The sequence below is a fragment of the Eupeodes corollae genome, chromosome 3 (genome assembly GCF_945859685.1).
Source record: "Eupeodes corollae chromosome 3, idEupCoro1.1, whole genome shotgun sequence".
NCBI lineage: Eukaryota > Metazoa > Arthropoda > Insecta > Diptera > Syrphidae > Eupeodes > Eupeodes corollae.
Window position 1 is genome coordinate 62,360,118 of NC_079149.1, and position 20,593 is coordinate 62,380,710.

General features: G+C 29.5%; 1 protein-coding gene across 2 annotated transcripts in view; it reads left to right on the forward strand.

Moving 5' to 3' along the window:
* Window positions 1-16,805, forward strand: part of LOC129951276 (diuretic hormone class 2) — a 33,694-nt gene extending 16,889 nt beyond the window's left edge. Inside the window, exons 2-4 of one of the 2 annotated variants that reach the window (XM_056063357.1) lie at window positions 5,098-5,193; window positions 9,317-9,427; window positions 16,406-16,805. In XM_056063357.1, the coding sequence (XP_055919332.1) occupies window positions 5,099-5,193; window positions 9,317-9,427; window positions 16,406-16,541 (342 nt within the window). In that variant the 5' untranslated portion in view covers window position 5,098 and the 3' untranslated portion in view covers window positions 16,542-16,805. Of the gene's footprint in view, window positions 1-5,097; window positions 5,197-9,316; window positions 9,428-16,405 lie in introns of both variants that reach the window. The other variant, XM_056063356.1, reaches the window with a different exon arrangement.
* The last annotated feature ends 3,788 nt before the right edge of the window (window positions 16,806-20,593 follow it).

A 20,593-nucleotide genomic window follows, 5' to 3' on the forward strand; every position in this document is an offset into this window, starting at 1 on the left:
ACCCAGTCCACACCGATCAGCCCAAAGTATTAGTCTGTCTAAGGCATGTTTGTAAGCGTTCTTTTAAGGTGATAAGATGCTTCCCTGAAACTGCTATAGCTACGTCGCACAGTGGTGCGAGAGCGGAAAAAAGTCTTTTTAAGAAGTTATATTTATCCTTTTAAATTTTATGTTTAAGTACTCTTATATAACCCGAGCGTATGATTTAAAAGTATTTTTCAACATATATATTGTATGTTCTGATTTACCAGCCCTCAAAGTTGAAAAATAATTTTACTCAAATCGCGAACCGTATTTTCAACAAATTTTGAGATGTTTTTTTCCCGAAGTTCCTTTAAATAAATTCTCTAGCTTCTTAAATAATTTAATTGGTCTATTTTCGATTATCTAAAATAAAAAAAAAAAATGATTATTTATAAAAGATACCTTCTATAAGTAGTTTGAAGCTTAAGTACTAGGGAAAAATGTGTTTTTTTTTTAACTTTTTGATTTCAAAAAAAAGCTCCAAAAGACTCCAAGAAAGTAAGTATGCCAGCATATGCTCCATGCATTTATGTAAAAGCACAGAAAAAATCAGCTGCAGATACGTGCAGATGTGGAAGTTATGATCAAAAATGTTTCACTGAATCGGATTTCAAAAAACTGCGTTTTGACGGTGGTGTTTACCAAAAAGTTTGATTTCTTCGTTATTAATTGTCAGAATGAACTGGATAAGCCCATTATTTTAAGAAAAAATGTCAAACTTTATTTTAAAAATAAAACAAAATTAATACATTGACACAGGTCTGAGAATTTCGATTTTTGCGAAACCATTTATTTCTGCCCGGAAAATTTTTTCAACTTTGAACTCAATTTTCTTGGAAAGAACACACGAAAAGCAATATAGTTTTATGATATTTTAAATAATATGATAGAGCTTAAAAAAAATAAAGAAAAGGATTAGGGATAATCCTTTATTTTTTTAGTTTTTTGCTAAAAGTAGGGCAGGTAGAAATAAAAAAGGTGTTATTTTTAAAGTTTTATTGCTTTGTTTTTGTTGTGTATTGCGTAATTTTGTATTATCTGTCTTATTAGAATAAAATCTCTTACTTAAATCTATATATATAAAGGATTAAATTAAAAAAGATCCAATAATAACAGGTTTAAGGCCACAGGCAAAAAAGAAAATACTTCCAATCAGCGCAGACGCTAAAAATCTCATTTTAGCGTCATAAAATTACTACTTCATAATTGTTTTTTATTTATTTTTTGTATGTATTTATCTATTTATTTATTTAATTTTATAATATACATAGTTAGTAATAATATTTTGTTCAAAATAAAAAGTTAAGATTTTACTAAAAAAAAACTTTTATTTAAATATAACATCAAAAGCCTCAAATTTTAGAAAAATGTCAATAACTTTTTTTCTAATAATTTTTTCTTGACCAAATTTTGACCAAGCATGTATAAGACTAATCTTAACATGTATTTAAAATTTCATTAAAATTCGTTTAGAAGTTCAGATTTTACAGACTTTTTTCCGCTCTCCCATACAAAAATCAAAAACCCTCAAATTTTAGAAAAATGCCAATAACTTTTTTTCTAATAATTTTTTCTTGACCAAATTTCGACCAAATATGTATAAGACTAATCTTAACATGTATGCCAAATTTTATTTAAATCCGTTGAACCGTTCAGATTTTACAGACTTTTTTCCGCTCTCCCATACAAAACGAACCACTGTGGCGTCGTCGTCCGCATAGGCGATCACCCTGAAACACCGCATCCATACTTATACAGCTAATAACTTTTAAACTTTGGCTCATTTAGATACATATGGTTTCTTTCAAGCTTTGTAAAATTGGGAAAAGTACAATTATGTGATATTTGCTTTTAATAAGCAACAGATAAGAAAAACAAGTCAAGAAGTGTTTGCTATAATATTAAAGTTAGATATTTATATTACTAGAAAAATAAAGAAAACTTCAATTCGCCGACGTTGAGACCAAAAAACGTACATTAGTCAATATTTGCAAAAGTTTTAGGAGAGACGATGTTGTGATTTTTTGAAAAGGTAAATTTTAACACAGAATAGATTAAAAAGTCTTTATTTTGTTTGCAGAGTAAAAGACATTGAAAGCAACAAAAGTGAAAGGATATACTTTTACATTTGTGTGCCTCAATTGTGATAATTATTAATTTTACTCCTTTTGTTTTGTCACGTTTTTTTAACTAAATAATAATTTTCAAAATAACTTACTCATTTATTTTATTTTACTATTTTCTTGTTATATAAGAACATTAGTCATGTTAATTAAATTACCACTTTCAGATAAGAAGTGTTAAAAGATGGAATTTATAGATATCGTGGTATTGCAAGGGAATTATATTTTTATTAACAAGATCCGTATTTTTCTTTTTTGTATACAATTGGGTCCCGTTAAACATTGATTTAATTTTGATGAATCATTTTACCTCACTATCGTGGAAATCCAATTTTTGTTATTATTATGTTTTGTGATTTATTTATTATTTGGCTGGCAAAAAAACAGATTCAAGTGGCATTTTGTGTTTTTAAGATTTTTTAAGAACTCAATTGATAATGAGAAAAATGCATTTCATGATTAGTTATTGATAGATATATTAAAATTATTTTGGAATTTATTTTTAAATCAAAAAAGATCAAAGCTGCAACAATAAGTTTTAACAAAATGCAGGCATTTCAAAAGTATGCATTTGTTAAGAAAAGTGTTCAATGTGTAGTTTTTTTTTTCAAAAATTAAATTGATGACAGACAAGTACAAAAATATTTTTTGTTTATAATGTTTTATAGTAAAAAATGTTTACCGATTTATACAGGTGCCAAACATTTTTTTTAAATTTAAGTTTAATTATTATAATAATATTATTGCCTTCAGCATCAACATAACGATTTTTGTCAATTTACCGCTTGGAGGCGTTCGTCTTTATTTAATCTAAGTCAAGATTCAAAATTCCACCATTTTTTAGAACAACAGCATTACAATCTGATCTATTTCTTAGTATATATTTCCTACAGTTGCAGAGACGTAGCAATAGTTGAAATTAAAAATGTTGACCTTTAAATCTTGCTTACTTTTTTTGTGGTTTGTAATACGTTTAAGCTTTCTGCAGAAAATTCTATGCAAACCTTAGCTTTTTCGTCAAAGTTTCAATTTGTAGGGAGTTTTAAACAGTATTTAGGTTGAACTCTCTATTTACGTATTTAATTCGAATTGCAAATCGAACAGCCATAGAAACATATTTTCATTTCTAGAGTTTGGGGCATATAGAAACGTAACGCCTCATAAGTTTATTTGCTTCGATAAATTACAAATTAAATTACAATTTGATAACTTCTTAGCTAATTTACTTGCAGATACAATTTTTTCTCACAATGAAAAATAAGACCCTTTTCACTAACTTAAACCCAAATATTTCGAAATCTATAATATGAACAAAAATATTATTCTCCTACCTCTTTTATCTCTGAAGATATAAACAATCAGAGCAGTTTAAGCTCAAGTATCGCATATTTCCGATAGATGATTTTAAAAGTATTGATTTCATATCAGAAGCTAAACGCCACCTTCCATTTCTAGTCCAGTTAATAAAGTTTTCATCTCAAAAAAATCCAACAGTTTTGAAACTTGGCGAACTTAATAAAGGATGTCTGGTGAGGACCCAAAAAAAAGTCCTCAAGAATCCGACGTGAGCTCTAGCGGCAGTTAAGAGAAACATGGAGTTTGTTTGTTTTAGTTTTTTACGTTTTCACGTGTATGTTCCACAGACTTAAAGCTTATTTAATATAAAATTTAATGAGTTTTAATTTTGTGCAACCAAATTTTTTGGTACGACAAATAGTTTTTGAGATAAACATGAAAAACTGAAACAAACTTCATGTTTCTCTTAACTGCCGCTTCATAGGGACTTTTTTTAGGGTATCACCAGACATCCCTTAGTAAGTGTGCCAAGTTTCAAAACTATTGGATTATTTTTGACGTGAAGCAATTTTTTTCGTTCATTGGCTGAACTATTCCTACTATTTGTTTCGTGAACACTTTTGGACAGAAATTAACAATACCTATTAAAATGAAATTTTGAAAAAGCGTTTATCAAGAAAAACTTTATTTTCTATGGAATTTCGGAAGATAACTATTGAGTAAACACAATTATCCACAATGACCATCCCTTAAAATTTAAATTCCTCCTGATGAATAATATGTATTCCCTTTGCCACACCTTAAGTTCCTCCCTAATCCAAAAAGTTAATGTGAAAAGTATTTTTTAAGACAAAAGTATTTAAATCTGTGTCACTGAGCCGAGTAAAATACATTTGTAAGTTGTAGGTGGTAACGCCTGAAAACTGAGATTGAAGCCCTTAAGCTCATATCCTCAAAAAATTAACATAGGCAGTATCTGGTTTTATTTCCATCCTTACCACAGGTAGATACATTACAAGAATTACCTACAAGTACTCATTGAGGTGTACACTTTACCAAACGTACATATACCTTCATGTATGTACTTACTTAACTTTTATTTATTTTGTGACAAACTCGTACATACTTTGTTCAACTTTTTTTCAGCTAAAATTGTTCGTCTTGTGAAACAGAAAACTTTTGCCGCTAAAGAACACTTTCGCAATTTTTAAGATTAAGTTATTTCAGTCAAATAAGTACATCATATTACTTGCACTCTTATAATATTCGTAATGAGTTGAATTTCAAAGGAAATTTATTTAAATTTAAGTTTCCAGTTTCCATTCGAATTCGAGTTGATGCGGAATTTATCCTACTTTTTTTCCCGGTAAAGGGTTAAACTTTTGATGTTTCCTGCGTATTTGAATTAGTTATTTATCATATATTTAATTTACCAGTATTGAAGTACTCAAAGTAATAAATGCTAATCTTTGTTTGCATACAAAATATATATCTTGTCCTACGGTTATTTATTTTCAAATTACCTAAATATTTATGTATGTACATTTACATATACATCACCCTTCGTTTTTCCAAGAAAAAATATCTTCATCACTTTTTTTTTTATACATATATACTCGTATACACTTTCAATTTTTAATTTTAATTTTTCCAGGATGATGCCAATTCATATTATGATGCGTTTTATTGGGGTTGGAATTGTAGTTACTTTAATGGTAATGTCGAAAGCAGACGCTGTCCCAGTGCCCAGGTAGTTGTATTTTAAAAAGCTTGTGTTAATAAAGTATAAATTAATGTTATCATATTTTTTTTGTTCTTGAAAATAATATTTTAAAAGGGTGTCCCAAAATATACGTTATATTTAAATTTGTTGACTATGGAGTATGTGTTTTCTGGAGTGAGAAAGGATTATGGGTTATTTTTTTTTTAAATTGCAACCTTTTCAAATAATAGAGGTGTTAAGCTATAGATTGAACGTGTTTTAAGAATTAACTTCAGCCTGAGGGAAAGTCAAAATTTAAAGTATACCACCACACTCTAAACGCTTTAGTTATAAGTCACTTAAAGAAAGTTTCTTTTGAGGGTAGCCTTATGTTTAAAGCTTCCAAGGTTGCAACAAACATATTTTAAAAGCTAACTGTTACAATGAATTCACACTGAAAGTGCATGCACTTGACTTGTAAGAACACAAACACTTAAAACTAACAGACTTTTAGCATAAATGAATTTTAGTTTATGAATTAACGTACATTTAACTAACCTGATATCTTTTTAGTTTTTAAATTATGTAACAAAAATTTAATAAATATTTGTATTAACATAAGATACAGTTTTTGTTTGCAACAACAATTCCGAGTATAATACATAATGCCCATACCCTCATTAAATAATAGTTTTAAAGTGTTGTAAGCCTTGAAAAATTAACATCTGACATTTGAAGACTGGTAGAAAAATGGGTTTCGGTTATTGTTAAACATTTCAAACACTTTTATAAAGCTTTTGTCACACGTTTTAAATTTTTGAATTTCTCTATTTTTGAAATTTTGTTTATGCCAGAAATACAAATTATTAGTGCAGTCTTGGTCTAAATACGATGAATACGTACCACTGCGTAATCTTTTCGATCTTTCCTACTCTACAGATCTCTTTCCGAGCGGATGAAAAACATCATTTGTACAGCCTGTCCCTAAAAAAGGGGAATCCTCCTCCCCTCTAACTATCGTCCAATAGCACTCACGTCCCTTCTTTACATGGTCATGGAAACGCTGATTAATTATCAGCTTTAGAAATATTTTGAAGAATAGAAGCTTCCTAATGACCGGCAGTATGGCTTTCGTAGCATTAGGTCCACTGGTGATCTCATGGTTTATCTCACCGACCAGCGGAACACATTTTTACATCGTTTTGGAGAAAGTGAGATTATTGCACTTGATATTTTAAAGGCATTTTAAAGAGTTTGACACCAAGCTCGCTTATTGAAAATGAGTGCTTTCGGTATTGACGAATCTCTTCTTCGTTGGATTAGAAATTACCTTTTAATAAATGCTGTGCTGGTGTTCCCCAGGGCTCCGTTTTATCTCCGACTCTCTTCCTTATCTTCATAAACGATCTTTTGTCTGTCACTTCTCATTAATTAAACTGTTTCGCTGGCGACAGTACTCTCAGCTTTTCATATTCGTTTCTAGATTCACATCCTTGTCCTTCGGATGTGGAACTTTAACGGCAGCGTATGATAAGCTCATTAAATTCAGAATCAAAAACCGTGTAGAATTTAATGCTTTAAAAAAACTCAATGCTGTCTTTTGTCGTTAAAGTAATAAACTTTCAGTACTCGGTATGTGTATCACAAATCACCTCTTTTAGAATGATCACATATTCGATATTGCCAAAAATTCTGCCAGGTGCTTAGGATTTCTCCGACCGACGGTGCAAGAAATTTGCTACCCCTTCTGATCTGGCTGTAATTTATAAAGCCTTAATTCGTCTAAAACTCGAATATAACTCTTATATTTGGACAGGTGCCATTAAACTAAGTTAAATTATTTTAGACAGGATCCACAAAAGAGCTTTGAAAATGATAAGCGATAGAACTAAAACTGAAGCAATTGCGTCACTCGAACACCTCCACACTGTTTCAAGCCTTTCGTTGTTCTACCGATATTTTTATAAACAGTGTTCTGTAGAATTAGCCAGTTGCATTCCCCCTTCAAACAATTCAGCCTTAATACTCGTACTTCTAAAAATTCTCATCAGTTTACCCTTGAACTTAGTTTCGGACGTACTGTCAAGTACAGAGATTCTTTTTTAACAGCATATTGAGAATGGGGAATGCTTTCCAACTCTCTTTTTCCCTATCATTTTGACATTCAAAACTTTAAGATCAATGTGCATCGGTATCTCCTCTTTCATCCTTCATTATTTTTCTAAAGCTCGTACGGTGTTTAAACTTTAAACATGTTGAGGGTATTAATAACCCCTTAAGTGCCCGTCAACTAAAAAAAATGTTTTAAATAAAATGTTGGGAAAGACTAAATTCCTTAAATACCCATCATACAAAAAATCCAATACATTACATACTAATTTGTATTGAAACACGTTTTGATGATAAAAAAATTTTACTTTGGATTTAATTTTTAGATGTACATTTTCATGTTAATAGAATTTGGCGTTCAGCATTTGACAGTCGTAGATAGTGGCCAAATTGTAATAAAATGTATTTATCATTAAAGTTAAGGGTTTTCCCTTAAGAGGTTTTAATTTAAATATCAGGCCAGCTGTTATTGTTAAAATGTAAGTACTTTAAAAATATTCGCAGTTTGCAAAATTAAATCACTTTTTGGTCTTAAGAAACACTTTTTCGGGCGGCAATAGTGAAACAGGTAAAAACAATCAAGCTGTTAGTACAAGCTTATGATGTGAAGAATAAAAACTAAATGCGTTGTTCAAGACCAACTGTGGATATTGCTGCATATCAGTATTAAAGTGAAATAAATTAAATTAATGTAAATTTTCATCAATAATAATACCCGTGTTTTTTAAGCATTCTATAAATAGTATAGTAGAAAATTCCCAAGAAAACGTATCGGTTGATACAACTTAAAGAAGACCTGTCAGAATCATAATAAAAAAAAAACACGAATAGAAGAAAGTTTTGTGAAAATCAAAAGTTAATTTAATAATTGGTTTAAAGAAGGGGTTTGTTCGTAAACTACAACATTAACATGTTGTGCTGAAGCTAGCTTGAAGATCGCTTCAATTGTTTATATACCTGAATCGAGTTGAAATGAGCTTGATTCGACTCGATTCTGGTCGGGGATTGGAGTCGAGTCAAAATTTGTGAAGAAAAACTTGTGTGTAGGAGTTGGTTTTACAGAAAAAGCATTATGGTCTATTAATTTGCATGTGTGTGTACAAAAAATATAGTTTTGTTTTAATCAAATTAAAAAAAATTAACATGGAGCAGATATATCATATTCTTATATGATGCTGAACTTTTCCGTTTTTCATTTTTAGACAAAAATCAAACTATCTCACTTGCACTTCAGAAGAAACACCATTTGCATTTTAGTAAGTGCTGTCTAACTTATTCATTTTTAAATCTTCAAGTGCGGTGGAAACACCGAAAAGTTATATTTAATCTTAACTGAGATAAACCTTTGGTGGAAACATAGCAAAACTTAAATATCTTTTCTATTGTTTTCTCTTGCAAAATATGTCCAGTTAGTCCATTTTCAAAAAAAAAAAACCAAATAATATCAACAGTGATAGATTGATTTGTTTCCCCAATGGAAAGCACATGATTCCAAATGCACAACTACTCAACGAACACAGCCATCGAAATACAAATGCAATATCAATGGTACCAACATTTTAAAACGAAATAACTAAGATCCATTTGAGACTCTTATAAATGTCAAAACCCCATCCGTACTAATATTCTAAAACATGGGTAATAATTATCTTCAGTGATGAGGCCCTTTTCACCTCGGAGGCTATTTATGAGCAACTTCATCCTCGACTTATAAAGATCTTACCATGAAAATTTGTGAATTTATACAGCAGCAAATGTGCGTATTTTTCATGAAAAGGATAAAACGTTTTTAACTGATATCGTTTATTTCATTGTTAATCGCACACCCTCTTTTTATTCAAAAATATACTCGTTTTTAATATCGAAATTAAACCTGTCAATGGGAAACCCTGTATAACGTGTTATTTTAATGTGGGATTCGATGGCGTATGAGTGATATTTTTTTAAGAATTTTTATTTGTAGTTATTTATAAAAAAATATATATAATGTGTTCCCTTATTTATTAATGGATCATTGAATATTTGATTAAACAATTTCATTAATAATTGTTATTTTTTTCAGTCACACAAATGTCCTATACAATGATTTCAATGAAGTTCCCGACGATATTTTGGTAGACTTGATGAATCGTTTTGGGCAGACAATTTTAAGAGCACGAAGTGATCTAGAAAAGTGAGTATAGTCTTTTTTAATTAATTTTAAAATTGAAATCAGAAGAATTTTCGGACGTTGTTTATCAACCCGTCCTAAAGCTATTGTATTAAAAAAATATATAATGGTTTAAAATGTCTCTAACATTTGTATCAAAATCGTTTTATGATTAATTTTTCATTTTATTGGGGTTTTTGACATACAAGTTATACAAACAAATTTCAATTTCCTTAGTGGGTTTTTTTTTAATATGTTCTATTTTCCAACAATTCGCACAACGGATGTTAGAGCCTGATTATTGAATTAAGATTTTAAAATTAACTTGTATGTATATTATGCACGTATTACGTACATAACGAATGTATAAACATACATATATGATATAGGCATCGTAAACATTATTTATATCATATGTTCAAACAAAACAAAAAAAATACATTATTTTGTTGTTAGCGCAGGACACGTGTTCTAAATTATAAAAGCACCTCAATTGTAAGATATACTCTTGATTCCACGAAATATAGGTCAATGTATTATCTAGACAAGTAAGCATGCTTTTTAGATAAAGGACAAGTAAATAGTCCTAGTTATCCTGCTGGGAGTACCCATTATCTATCTGACTTCTGCATTTCTGTAATGATTCTGATTATTTTGTATTATATGTATATGTAAAGTAAAACTTCTATGATTGACGAAGACAGTCTTTCTAATAATTTTGGAATTGTTGAGTTTGTTAATGTTTGGTGATGAAGATAGGTATATTATTATACTAACCGAGCATATTGATATTGCTGAGGAATGAAATTGTTGTCGTTAACTTCGTTGATGTGTTGCGAAGGTTGCTGATTGTGATGGAAGGACACTTGCAGCTAATCATTCCAAATTATATACATTCTTTGCAAATACTTAAACACACATGTCTAAAATCCAATGTTAAACATCAGCTCAACTATGTACATACCTTTAATAATGTTGTAAGAAAAACATAATTCTTTTCATACGGATTGATAAGACTGATAAACTTTATAAACTATACAATACTTGTTATCATTATATTATTTAAATTCCTTATTTAACTTTTCGAAAAATGCTAAATAAGGTTTTTAAATTTGCCATGTGTATTATACTTCTGTTTCATTCGTCGTCTTTTGCAAGTGAATATAACCGTCGGTTCAAAGTTTTTACATTTTGCTGTAAACTAAGAAGTTTCAAGCAAATACAAAGACCCTCGAAAGCAAGCCAAATTTAAAAAACATTTGTTTAACAGCTGTTATTTGAATTAAATTCAACTGTTTTATCAAAATTAATTATCTTTGCTACATAAAGCTCCGCTTTTACTTCAACGTTATCTCTCAAGAAATCGATATTAAAAAGCGTTTTTCTGACAGAAGGAAACATCGAAGACTTTAAAACATTAAGATATGTTTAAATTTCAAACTTTATCAACAAAACAAATTACAACCGAAAAATCCAAGTTTTATGACAGCGTCTCGGAACGGTCGGGACTAATTGCAGAAACTCAGAAGTCGTTATTTTAGATTAAAAGTAAACATGCTTTTTTGTGTTTTTTCGTAAGGCATATGAACTTTTTAAATTTCAAAACTCAAAAAATTAGACAAACAGCTAGGTTCCTATAACCGAGTGAAATGAAATCCAAATCCAAATCGAAAATCGAGTGAAATTGTTGTCAGGGTTCTACCATTTGATCGATTTCATAACTTCGAATACTTTCCGAAATCACTTTATGTCAATAAATAATTCAGTTTATTGTTAGAATTTATAATAAAGTAATAAAATATAGAGTAGTTTTAATTTGTATTCTGTTGATGCAAATACCAAATAGCTGTGGGTTTGCAGTTCTTTGTGATAAGAATTCTTTTAAATTAATAACGAATCTCACGTTCTTCGATTCTATTTCCAACACAAATGCATATATGGCCCGCCGAGACTTTAGTTAAAGAATTTACACAAAGTCCAAAACAAGGTATTACTTTAAAAACCAAGTCAAAAAACTTAACAGGCTTGAGCTCTTCTACCAAAACTTAAGGGGACTTTTTTACAAGACTGCTGTCATTTTCCTCAACTCTCAATCATTTCCACACTACGTATTCGTTTTGTCAGAAACTTCGGTTGATTCAAACTTTTTTGACACAGAACTTTTCAGTCAAGAGTTCGAAGTTTACAGAAACGATAGTCATGTTGGTAATGCAAAGGAGTTAGGGGGAGGTGTTCTTATAGCGGTAAAAAATACATATTTCTCTTCTTCTGTATATTTTCTATTGGAACTATCAGTTGAACTGGCATTTGTAAAGATAATGGTACAGACTAAGACTATTTTCATTTTAAACGTCAACATTCCTCTTAATAGTTTGGAGGCTGTTTATAACGATCTCTCCTTGGCATTAAACTTTCTTATAAATTTGTCCAGTGTCCCGATGGTACGCCAATATTTTACTTCTAGGTGATTTTAATTTGCCACACATTGACTGGATTCCATCCGAAGACGAATCCTATCTTAAAGCCTTTCCTTCTTCTTCACAATTGGAACTATCTCTTCTCAATAAAGTCCTTCTTACTGACTTACAGCAAACAAGCTGATGCTATTAGTACTCTTGCTATAAAATCTAGATAAGGAATTACTAATATTGATAAACATCGCCCCTCTTTGGACATTTTTTTTTTATTTGAGTAATTACCTTACTGAACACAGTAATTCCTTTGATTGTTTATATAATTTTGATTTCATAAGAGCTAATTTCCAGCTGTTGTCTGAAGATTTAACCATTTTTTCTGGAATTGCTGATACATTAGGATTTTCTAACATTGACGAAGCAGTTTCACCTTTTTATAAGATCCTTAATTATTGTTTGGAAAAAATGTACCTTTAAAGAAATCAAGAAATACAAACTTTAGCCATCCTTGGTATACGAAAGAATTGCGTTTACTGCGTAACAAAACAAATAAAGCATGGAAAATTCATCTCAAAACTCTGCCTCCAACCAACTTCTCTTTTTATGTTGAACTCTTTAACCAATTTTAGTCTCCTTCTAATTTTATATATGTTATATAACTATGTTACTAATATCAGCACCTCTTTGAAAGAGATTCCTACAAAATTGTGGAAACTTGTAAACTTAAAGAGAAAATCAGATGGCTTTCAAGTTGACTTGACTCACAAGAACCTTTCATTAGATAAAACTTTTGATATCTGTAACTCTTTCGCAACAAATTTCCGTGAGTCATTTGTTAATAGCCCTGAAGAAGTTGATGAAGTATATTTTCATAATCTTCACTCTTTTTCGAAAACTAGCTGTGCTACAGAGTACGGTCCTTGATCTTTTATCTGCGATGAATGATGACTGTTCAGCCGGTTCTGATGGTATTTCCCCGATAGTATTAAAAAAGTGTAGTAATGCCTTAGTTGAACCCCTTACGTACTTAATTAAACTCTCTCTAAAAACGGGCAGTATATGGAAGAAGTCATTTCTAACACCAATTTGCAAGAAAGGTAACAGGGCGGATATAACAAACTACAGGCCCATTGCAAAGCTTTCTTTCATTTCTTAATTGTTTGAAGAAATTGTTTATGAAAGTGTAGCATTTTTTAGTAAAAATCTCATTTTCGAAAAGCACGTAGTTTTGTAAGAAAAAGATCAACCGTTACCAATCTCCTCACATTCTCAAACATATGTTCAAACGCTTTAGAACAAGGTAATAAAGTGAACTGTGTAAACACTGACTTTTTTAAAGCTTATAACCAACTTAGGCACATAATTATATTATTTAAACTTAAAGCTCTTATTTTTCCAGCTTGAATCAAATCATACCTTGAAAATAGATCCTATGAGGCATAATTTAGAAATTGTCATTCTGAACCTTTTGTTGCTCAACACCATAGTTCCCCAGGGAAGCCATCTTGGCCCTTTTCTGTTCATCCTGCCTATTAACGATGTATCGTCATGTCTACGCCTAAATGCACTTCTCATTTTTGCTGACGACATGAAGATTTTTAAAATAATAAAGTCTACCCATGATTGTATTCTTTTACAAGTCGACATTGATAGTTTCACATTTTGATGTGGGAAAAAGAGCATTTCACTCAAACATTCATACACATTAATTTTTTTGTTAATAAGGCAAGTTCTATGCTTGGTTTTATAAAAAGCTGGGCAAAGGAGTTCAATGATCACTATGTTACTCTTTCTTTGTATAGTTGCCATGTTCGTCCTCATCTTGAATATGCTTCGCAGGTATGGACTCCTATTACGAAATTCATAGAAATAACTATGGGAAGAATGAAGCTTTAAGTCGAATGAGCATTTTATATAACTTAAATTGTTCATCGATAGAATTAAATTTAAATAAGGTGGGATTAAAATCATTGTTTAGAACCAGTGCTCTACTATCGTAAACGTTCTTTTATGTTTTGTTCTGTAATAGTTAAATGTTAATTATGTTTTGTATTTTGTGAGTGTGTTAGGCTATAATTCTATTATTTTTTTACTAACAACTAACTTATGATGAGCCTGTGATCGTAGTTTGACGCTTGCTATAAGCTTTCTGAACTGTAAAAAAAAAGAAGTTTCCAATAATATATTTTTGAAAAACCCTGGTGTCAAGGCTGTTTTTGAATGTGTCAGTTTTTAAAAGAAATGTGTTTTACTCGAAATGTTATGGAAAAGACATTTAGCGTGCTGAAAAATCCTTTTAAATCCTTTGTCCAAAGAAGCTGAAACTTTTCACAAACCAAGTGCATTTCATAAAGAAGTTAATGTTTATTTCCCTTAAGTAAAAATACTGCTGTTTTTAATCCATTTTTTCTTGTCGATTTCAAATCACACCAACTTACTCTGGTCGAATTCAAATATCGAAACGTACAGTACGGAAATTCATTTCAATTTGAGTGAATTTCAGAACTCCAATTTATATTTTGCATCAATTTCAATTTATTTTTAAGTCAAAGTGAAATGAAGAATGTCATACATTCTAACAAAAAAAATTACTTTTTTTGAATTCCAAATTATAATTTTAATTGTCTTTCCCGCAAAGTGTAAAAACATGACTCACAAGTAAGCTCTAAATGTTTATACACTACTGGTCTCCAAAAAAAAAAACACTCTAAAGCACTAAACCACATATACCTCTAAACGAGTTTCTAAACCATATAACAGTGATTCTGAAATGGAAAACGTTTCAAAAAAATGCTGCTAAGTGTTAATAGATCCATCGTAATAGCCAGGCGCCGTGTGTGACCGACTGAATATCCATGTCTCTCCCAAAACACTTCGAATTTCAAGCTAACACTTTACACACATAGTCTTGAATAGTTGCCAAATCAATTAAGCAAACAAAAACTCGACGTTTTTTGGAGACTATTTGAAAGGACTGTTTCCTTAAATTTTGTTTTACCTCAAAGAATGGCACCAAGAAGTAAGCAATTTAATCATGCTACATCTTTTAGGGACACTACTACTATGTAACTCGATTCTACAATGAAATTGCTCGAACTCGAAAAATTTGTGCTATGTATCTATTTGACTACTTTTGAACGAAGAAGAATCAAATAGTTCTAGTAGTGCCAACTATATTCTTATGAACTTTCGAATAAACGATTAACTGAGTAACTCGAAAGTAGAATTAAAAACAAGAAAAAATCGAAAATAATCACTCTACAACAAAAGTGTTTGCGAGCGAAGTTTTTTTTTGTCAAGATGTAAGTAAAGTGTTGAACATGAGTTCCATCAACCTCCCCAATTGCACTTAGAATTCGTGATTTTTCCAAAAAAAAAAAAAGCGTTTGGACTTTCGTTTCTCTTCCTCATTCATTACAAAATTCATCATCAGCGGGAATATGACTCTTTTGATTGAAGTCAAAACTTCGGCAAGTATTTTTTGCTGTGCAATTTTAGCGTTCTTGTTACCACCGATTTTGTATTGGTAACCTCCTCTTGCCAAAAATGTCAATGCTGCTGATAACCTAAAATAATCTGAACAGCATTTTGTCTTCTGCGAGTAGCCATGTCGGACGATATGGTGTTAAGTAAGAACATAAATCCGTCTTTTAAAAAACGATAGTTCTTAACAAAACCAAACCAAAGGTATATATTTTTCATTGAGAATGCGTCCAAATATTCTACCATATACAATATACATACATATAAATGTACAAACCTTTTTTCGCTCAGCTCCATTATGTTGGAATTATCTCTTATTCTTCTGAGTTCAATTTGCTCCTTCCGTTCTTAATTTCCTTGCAAATTAAACCAAATTCAAACTGTGTCCATTTTTGTAATAATTATTCTTGTCCAAAACTTGATGTTTTTGTTTTTAAAACTGTCAAACACCTCTATACTCTTCGAAAGTACAGAATTTTTTGAAAACAAGTTGGTATAACATGCGTCCGATTCTACTTTCATACGTAGTACGATTTAAAAGTGTGAATCGAAAATGAGTTTCGAATAGAATCAAAAGTAGAATGGAGATACATAGTAGGGCCCCAGGTGTTAAAATCTGTGTAGATACTTCGTATCTTAGGAAAGCTGCACCTTTTAAGCAATTTGTTATCAAAAGTTGTACTAAATTCGAAATTTTGGTCTTAATTTTTATTTGTATTATTTAAAACTTCATTTATATTTAATTTCCCAGGGATTTATTCGGCAACATTTACATGTTTAATAAATTTTACAACATCTATTGTTCCACTGAAAAAATTTTTTGTTTACATCTTCGACTTCTCTTACAAACCAAAAAAGATATCATTTAATCAATCAATTGATTTCTGTTTTATGATTGGGAAATAATGATTGCAGTAGTTTTTTAATGACATGATGAATTCACGTGAAATTGTATGACTCTTTATAAAGCCTCTCCAAAATTTGTCTGTGTCAAAAATATGACGATTTTTAATATTTTGCCTTGACCCACCTTTTAAAAATTGTTTTTTATATTGCATATTGTAATTTTAGACATTTGAATGCATTTGTGTTTTTAAATTTTCAGTTCAAAGCGAACAGTAGATTTTGGACTTGCTCGTGGTTTTTCGGGGACACAAGAAGCCAAACACCGAATGGGATTAGCTGCAGCAAACTTCCCAGGTGGTCCAGGAAGAAGACGACGCTCAGAAACTGAAGCTTGAATCAACTATATAAGTAACTAAATGTAACTTATACGACTTTTTAGTTTTATTTCAGTTTTTTTTATTAAAATTACTTATTGATGATGACGCAATGTAAAATGTAATATAACAAAAATAGCAATTAACTTGCAAATATTTATAACAATTATTATTATTTTAAACATTTGTATTACTACCAAAAAAAAAAACAAATGCTTTTTTAGAAGAAATACAAACTTTTGCAATAATAAACATAAAACTTAAAAATTAACGAAAAAAAAAGGTATATAATGAATGTATATAACTAAATATAAATTACTTAACTATTGTTTTTTTTCTTATTGTGTTTGTAAATGTCTTTGAAATTAAAAAAAAAGTAAATAAATCAAATATTTAATTATTCTAATATCTTAAACATAAACCACTTTGTAAAATATCCATTCATAAAAAAATGGAATTTAATTTTATAGATGGTTTTTAGGTTTATTATTCCGGCCCCGAATTTAAATAAGTTATCAAAAGCAGTTCTTCTTCATAAATAAAGAGCAAATTCGATATTTGTACAATGTTTAAAAATATATTAATATCAGATATAAGAAACTTAAATTCGTTCATTATTAAAATATAAATATCAACAATTTAAACAGTGTATACATAAATATTATGTAAGTTTAAATAAAATGCATGACTTTGATTTGGTTAATCTTACTGCTCTCGTGTGTCAAAGTTCAAAACTACATAGCATAGTATTTTGCCAGACAGCTATACTATAGATGTGAAGATAATGTAAAGTAGGTATGTATGTCTTAAAAAATAAAAATATTGACGAAAGTAACTTTTGTGATTTAAAATTTTTTTAAATCGATAAAATATTTAAAATCAAAATAATTTGTATTATTTTAATATTAAAAAAAAAAATAAATATGTACTTAAAAATTATATAAAATTAAAAATCGCTTTTAGTTTGTTATTTTTAATATGATTTAAATTTGACATAACTTTATCAACAAATAAAATACAATCATGGAATACCGGCTTTAAAAAAAAAAGCTATAACGAATTGTTATTTGTGTGCTGTATTTATTTATTTCCCATTGGATGTTATTGCCAGTGGTCCGATTTTTCGAATTGAAAATGTTTACGTCGAAGTGAAAAGGTCTCTAGAACCTAAATCAATGTATTTTTGAGGTGTGATACGTTGAAATAGGGTAAGTTCATTAATGTAATAATGCAGCAGTAATGCAAGATTTGCGTTCATAAATGTAAAAACACTGCATTACTGCAGTCGGTAACTCTGTTCAAAAAAACAGTCTGACAGCTAAACTGCGATCAAACCTGCAGTCATTTAATTTCTGCCGCCGCTCTTCAGCAAAATGTCAGAACAAGATGAGTAGGTAAAATAATTGAATATTTATTAATTTTTTGGCAAAAAATAAAACGATTTGTTATTAATAAGTTAAAATATAATATTTATACTTCATAAAAATTATTGAATTTGTTTCATTCAAAACATTTGAAATAAGTATTAATAGAACATTTTTATTCGACATTTTTGAATTTTGTTGCCATTGCTTGTGCAACTAGTTGCATTTTTGAACTCACCCATACTTTCTTTATCTAAAGAACTGGTGAAGATATAGACTTAAAATAAATGTTGTTTGACAAATAATAACATCAAGATGTACAAAAAGGAGTTTTCAAAATCTTGACTAATAATGCTATCCACTATCGATTAAGTCATCACAGTATGAATTTAAAAACAACCCAACACATTTTAATAAATCAAAAAAAAAATGTAAAACATTACGGTCCCTTGAATATTTTTCGAACAAAATACGAATTTACCGTCAAAATCATTTTATACTTCGAAGTATTCCTTTTTTGTATCTGGTATAATTTTAGTAAAATTTAATTCAACATTTTTACACCAACCTAAAAATTGGTAAGCATTTATTTTAAACTCAAAACAATTTAGGAACAACGAAATATATTGATTTGAAACAGTTAACAGTTGATTCAATTAAAAAAAAAATAATATATAACATGAATTGTACTACATTCGTTTAATGTTTTAAAAATACTGACAGAAATTATCCTTTTCTTCAAATCTTTAAAAGGCAGTTCGGCTTATCTTTTATAATTTACAGGCACTCAAGGGGCTATACCCTTAACATGTTTATATTTTAACGCGAATAGGGCGTAAGGAAAATAGGGTAGGATTAAAGAGGAGATACCGGTGCACATTAAGTCATTAAGTTCTGAAAATCAGAATCATGGGAAAAACAGAATTGAATAAAAAATAAATTCTAAACTTAACAGTACGCCTATAATAAAACTTAAAAGTTAACTGATAAGCGTTCCTGGAAGTACGAGTATTACTGTGGAATTCAACTGGCTAATTCGACAGAACATTATTAAATTATTTTTCTTGGAACTATTGAAAGAAGATTCTTAAAAATCCATTTAAAATAGTTTTGATTGAAACTTCTTTTAACTAACCTGGCATGCCATCCAAAATTCTGCTTCTTCTCCTATTTCCTTAAAACATAAAAAAAAATAGAGGCTATTATGCGACCCACACTGATAATTTCCCATCCCGTCTGTAAATTTGTCTTGCTTAAAAGTTTGAAAGCTTTCGGGTTGGGTTAAAAAAGTTGTTAGTTGAATAATTGTTACACATTTTAAAACTATCAACAATATTTTTCATATAAAGAAATAGTTAAGTTTGAAAATCTAGTTGTGTTAAATAGTTTTTTAATCAAAAACTAATTTTTACCAATTTTAGTAGCATTTCGTAAATTTTTATAAATTGGAATTTATATAAATCAAGTTAATTTAAGAGATATAACTGCATCAATTTTTACCAAATTTGCGTACTATTTCTTGCAGATATTATTTTTTTATGAAAAAACGGACTGTTGGATTTTTATAAAAAAAAAAACTACTGAATATCGAAAACAATATTTTCTGTGAAATAAAAAGTGTTTGAAGACAATACTTTTAATTTTTAATAGCTTTTTCAGTCTTTAGTAAATTTTTAGTATTTTTTAAAAAGATTTTTTTTTGTAAAAAACCTGTCAATTCGATTTTTATCAATTTTTTTCTGAATGTTGAATACAATATTTCTTATAAGTTAAAATTGTTGAAAGCCATTATCTCAAAGTTTTAAAAAGATATTCGAGTCGAAATTATTTTTTTTCAAACTTTGAGTAATTTTTTGTTTAGGTTTATATTTTTTATAATAAAACTGTCAATTTAATTTCTTTCAAAATTTTACCAGATGTTAAAAACGTTATTTTTCGTTGCACAAAATTGTTTTGGAGATAAAATGATTTTGTATTCGTAAAATTTTCTAGGTGACAAATTTTTTTCCTCGTTTTTTTTTTTGATTTATAAAAAAATCAATTAGGTAATTGGATGTTTTTTTCATAAAATAAATTTGTTTTGCATTACTTTACAATATATTATATAAAATTTAATTCAGGTCTCTAGCGTTTTTGGTTCATGAGATATTTAGGGCTAACCAAAATGTTTCTTAAACTGCTATGGTAAAAAAACCACTCAACCAATTTTCTTGAGAGCCCTTTCTGCAGTCGATATCTCTTCTGGTTCCTGAGCTATGCACGAAGAAAAAAACGTCGCGAACGTACGGACACACTCACGCACAGAAATCTTTCTTAAAATCTTTTATTTCGACTCTAGGGACCTTGGAACGTCGAGAAATGTCAAAATTTTTAATTTGACAAATCGGACCCATTACAATAACTTCCTATGGGAACTTAATAATTCAGTGAAATGGTGAAGATTACACGTACAAAACTTCATTAAGGAGTCTCAAGCGATTAACACTGTACATAATTCTAACAAAGATCAACTTGTTCCTATTTAGAACTAAAACGCCATCAATTCGATGTAGATCAGTTTATAGGTTATCGATTAAATTTATCAATTTCTTGACATTATTTTTATTTGTCACATGTTCAAGTTCAATGTCGCGATATCTTGTACTTTCTCTTATTAAATTCGAGTTGAGTAAGCCACATTATATAAGGTAAGCGGCTTAGTTTGTTTTT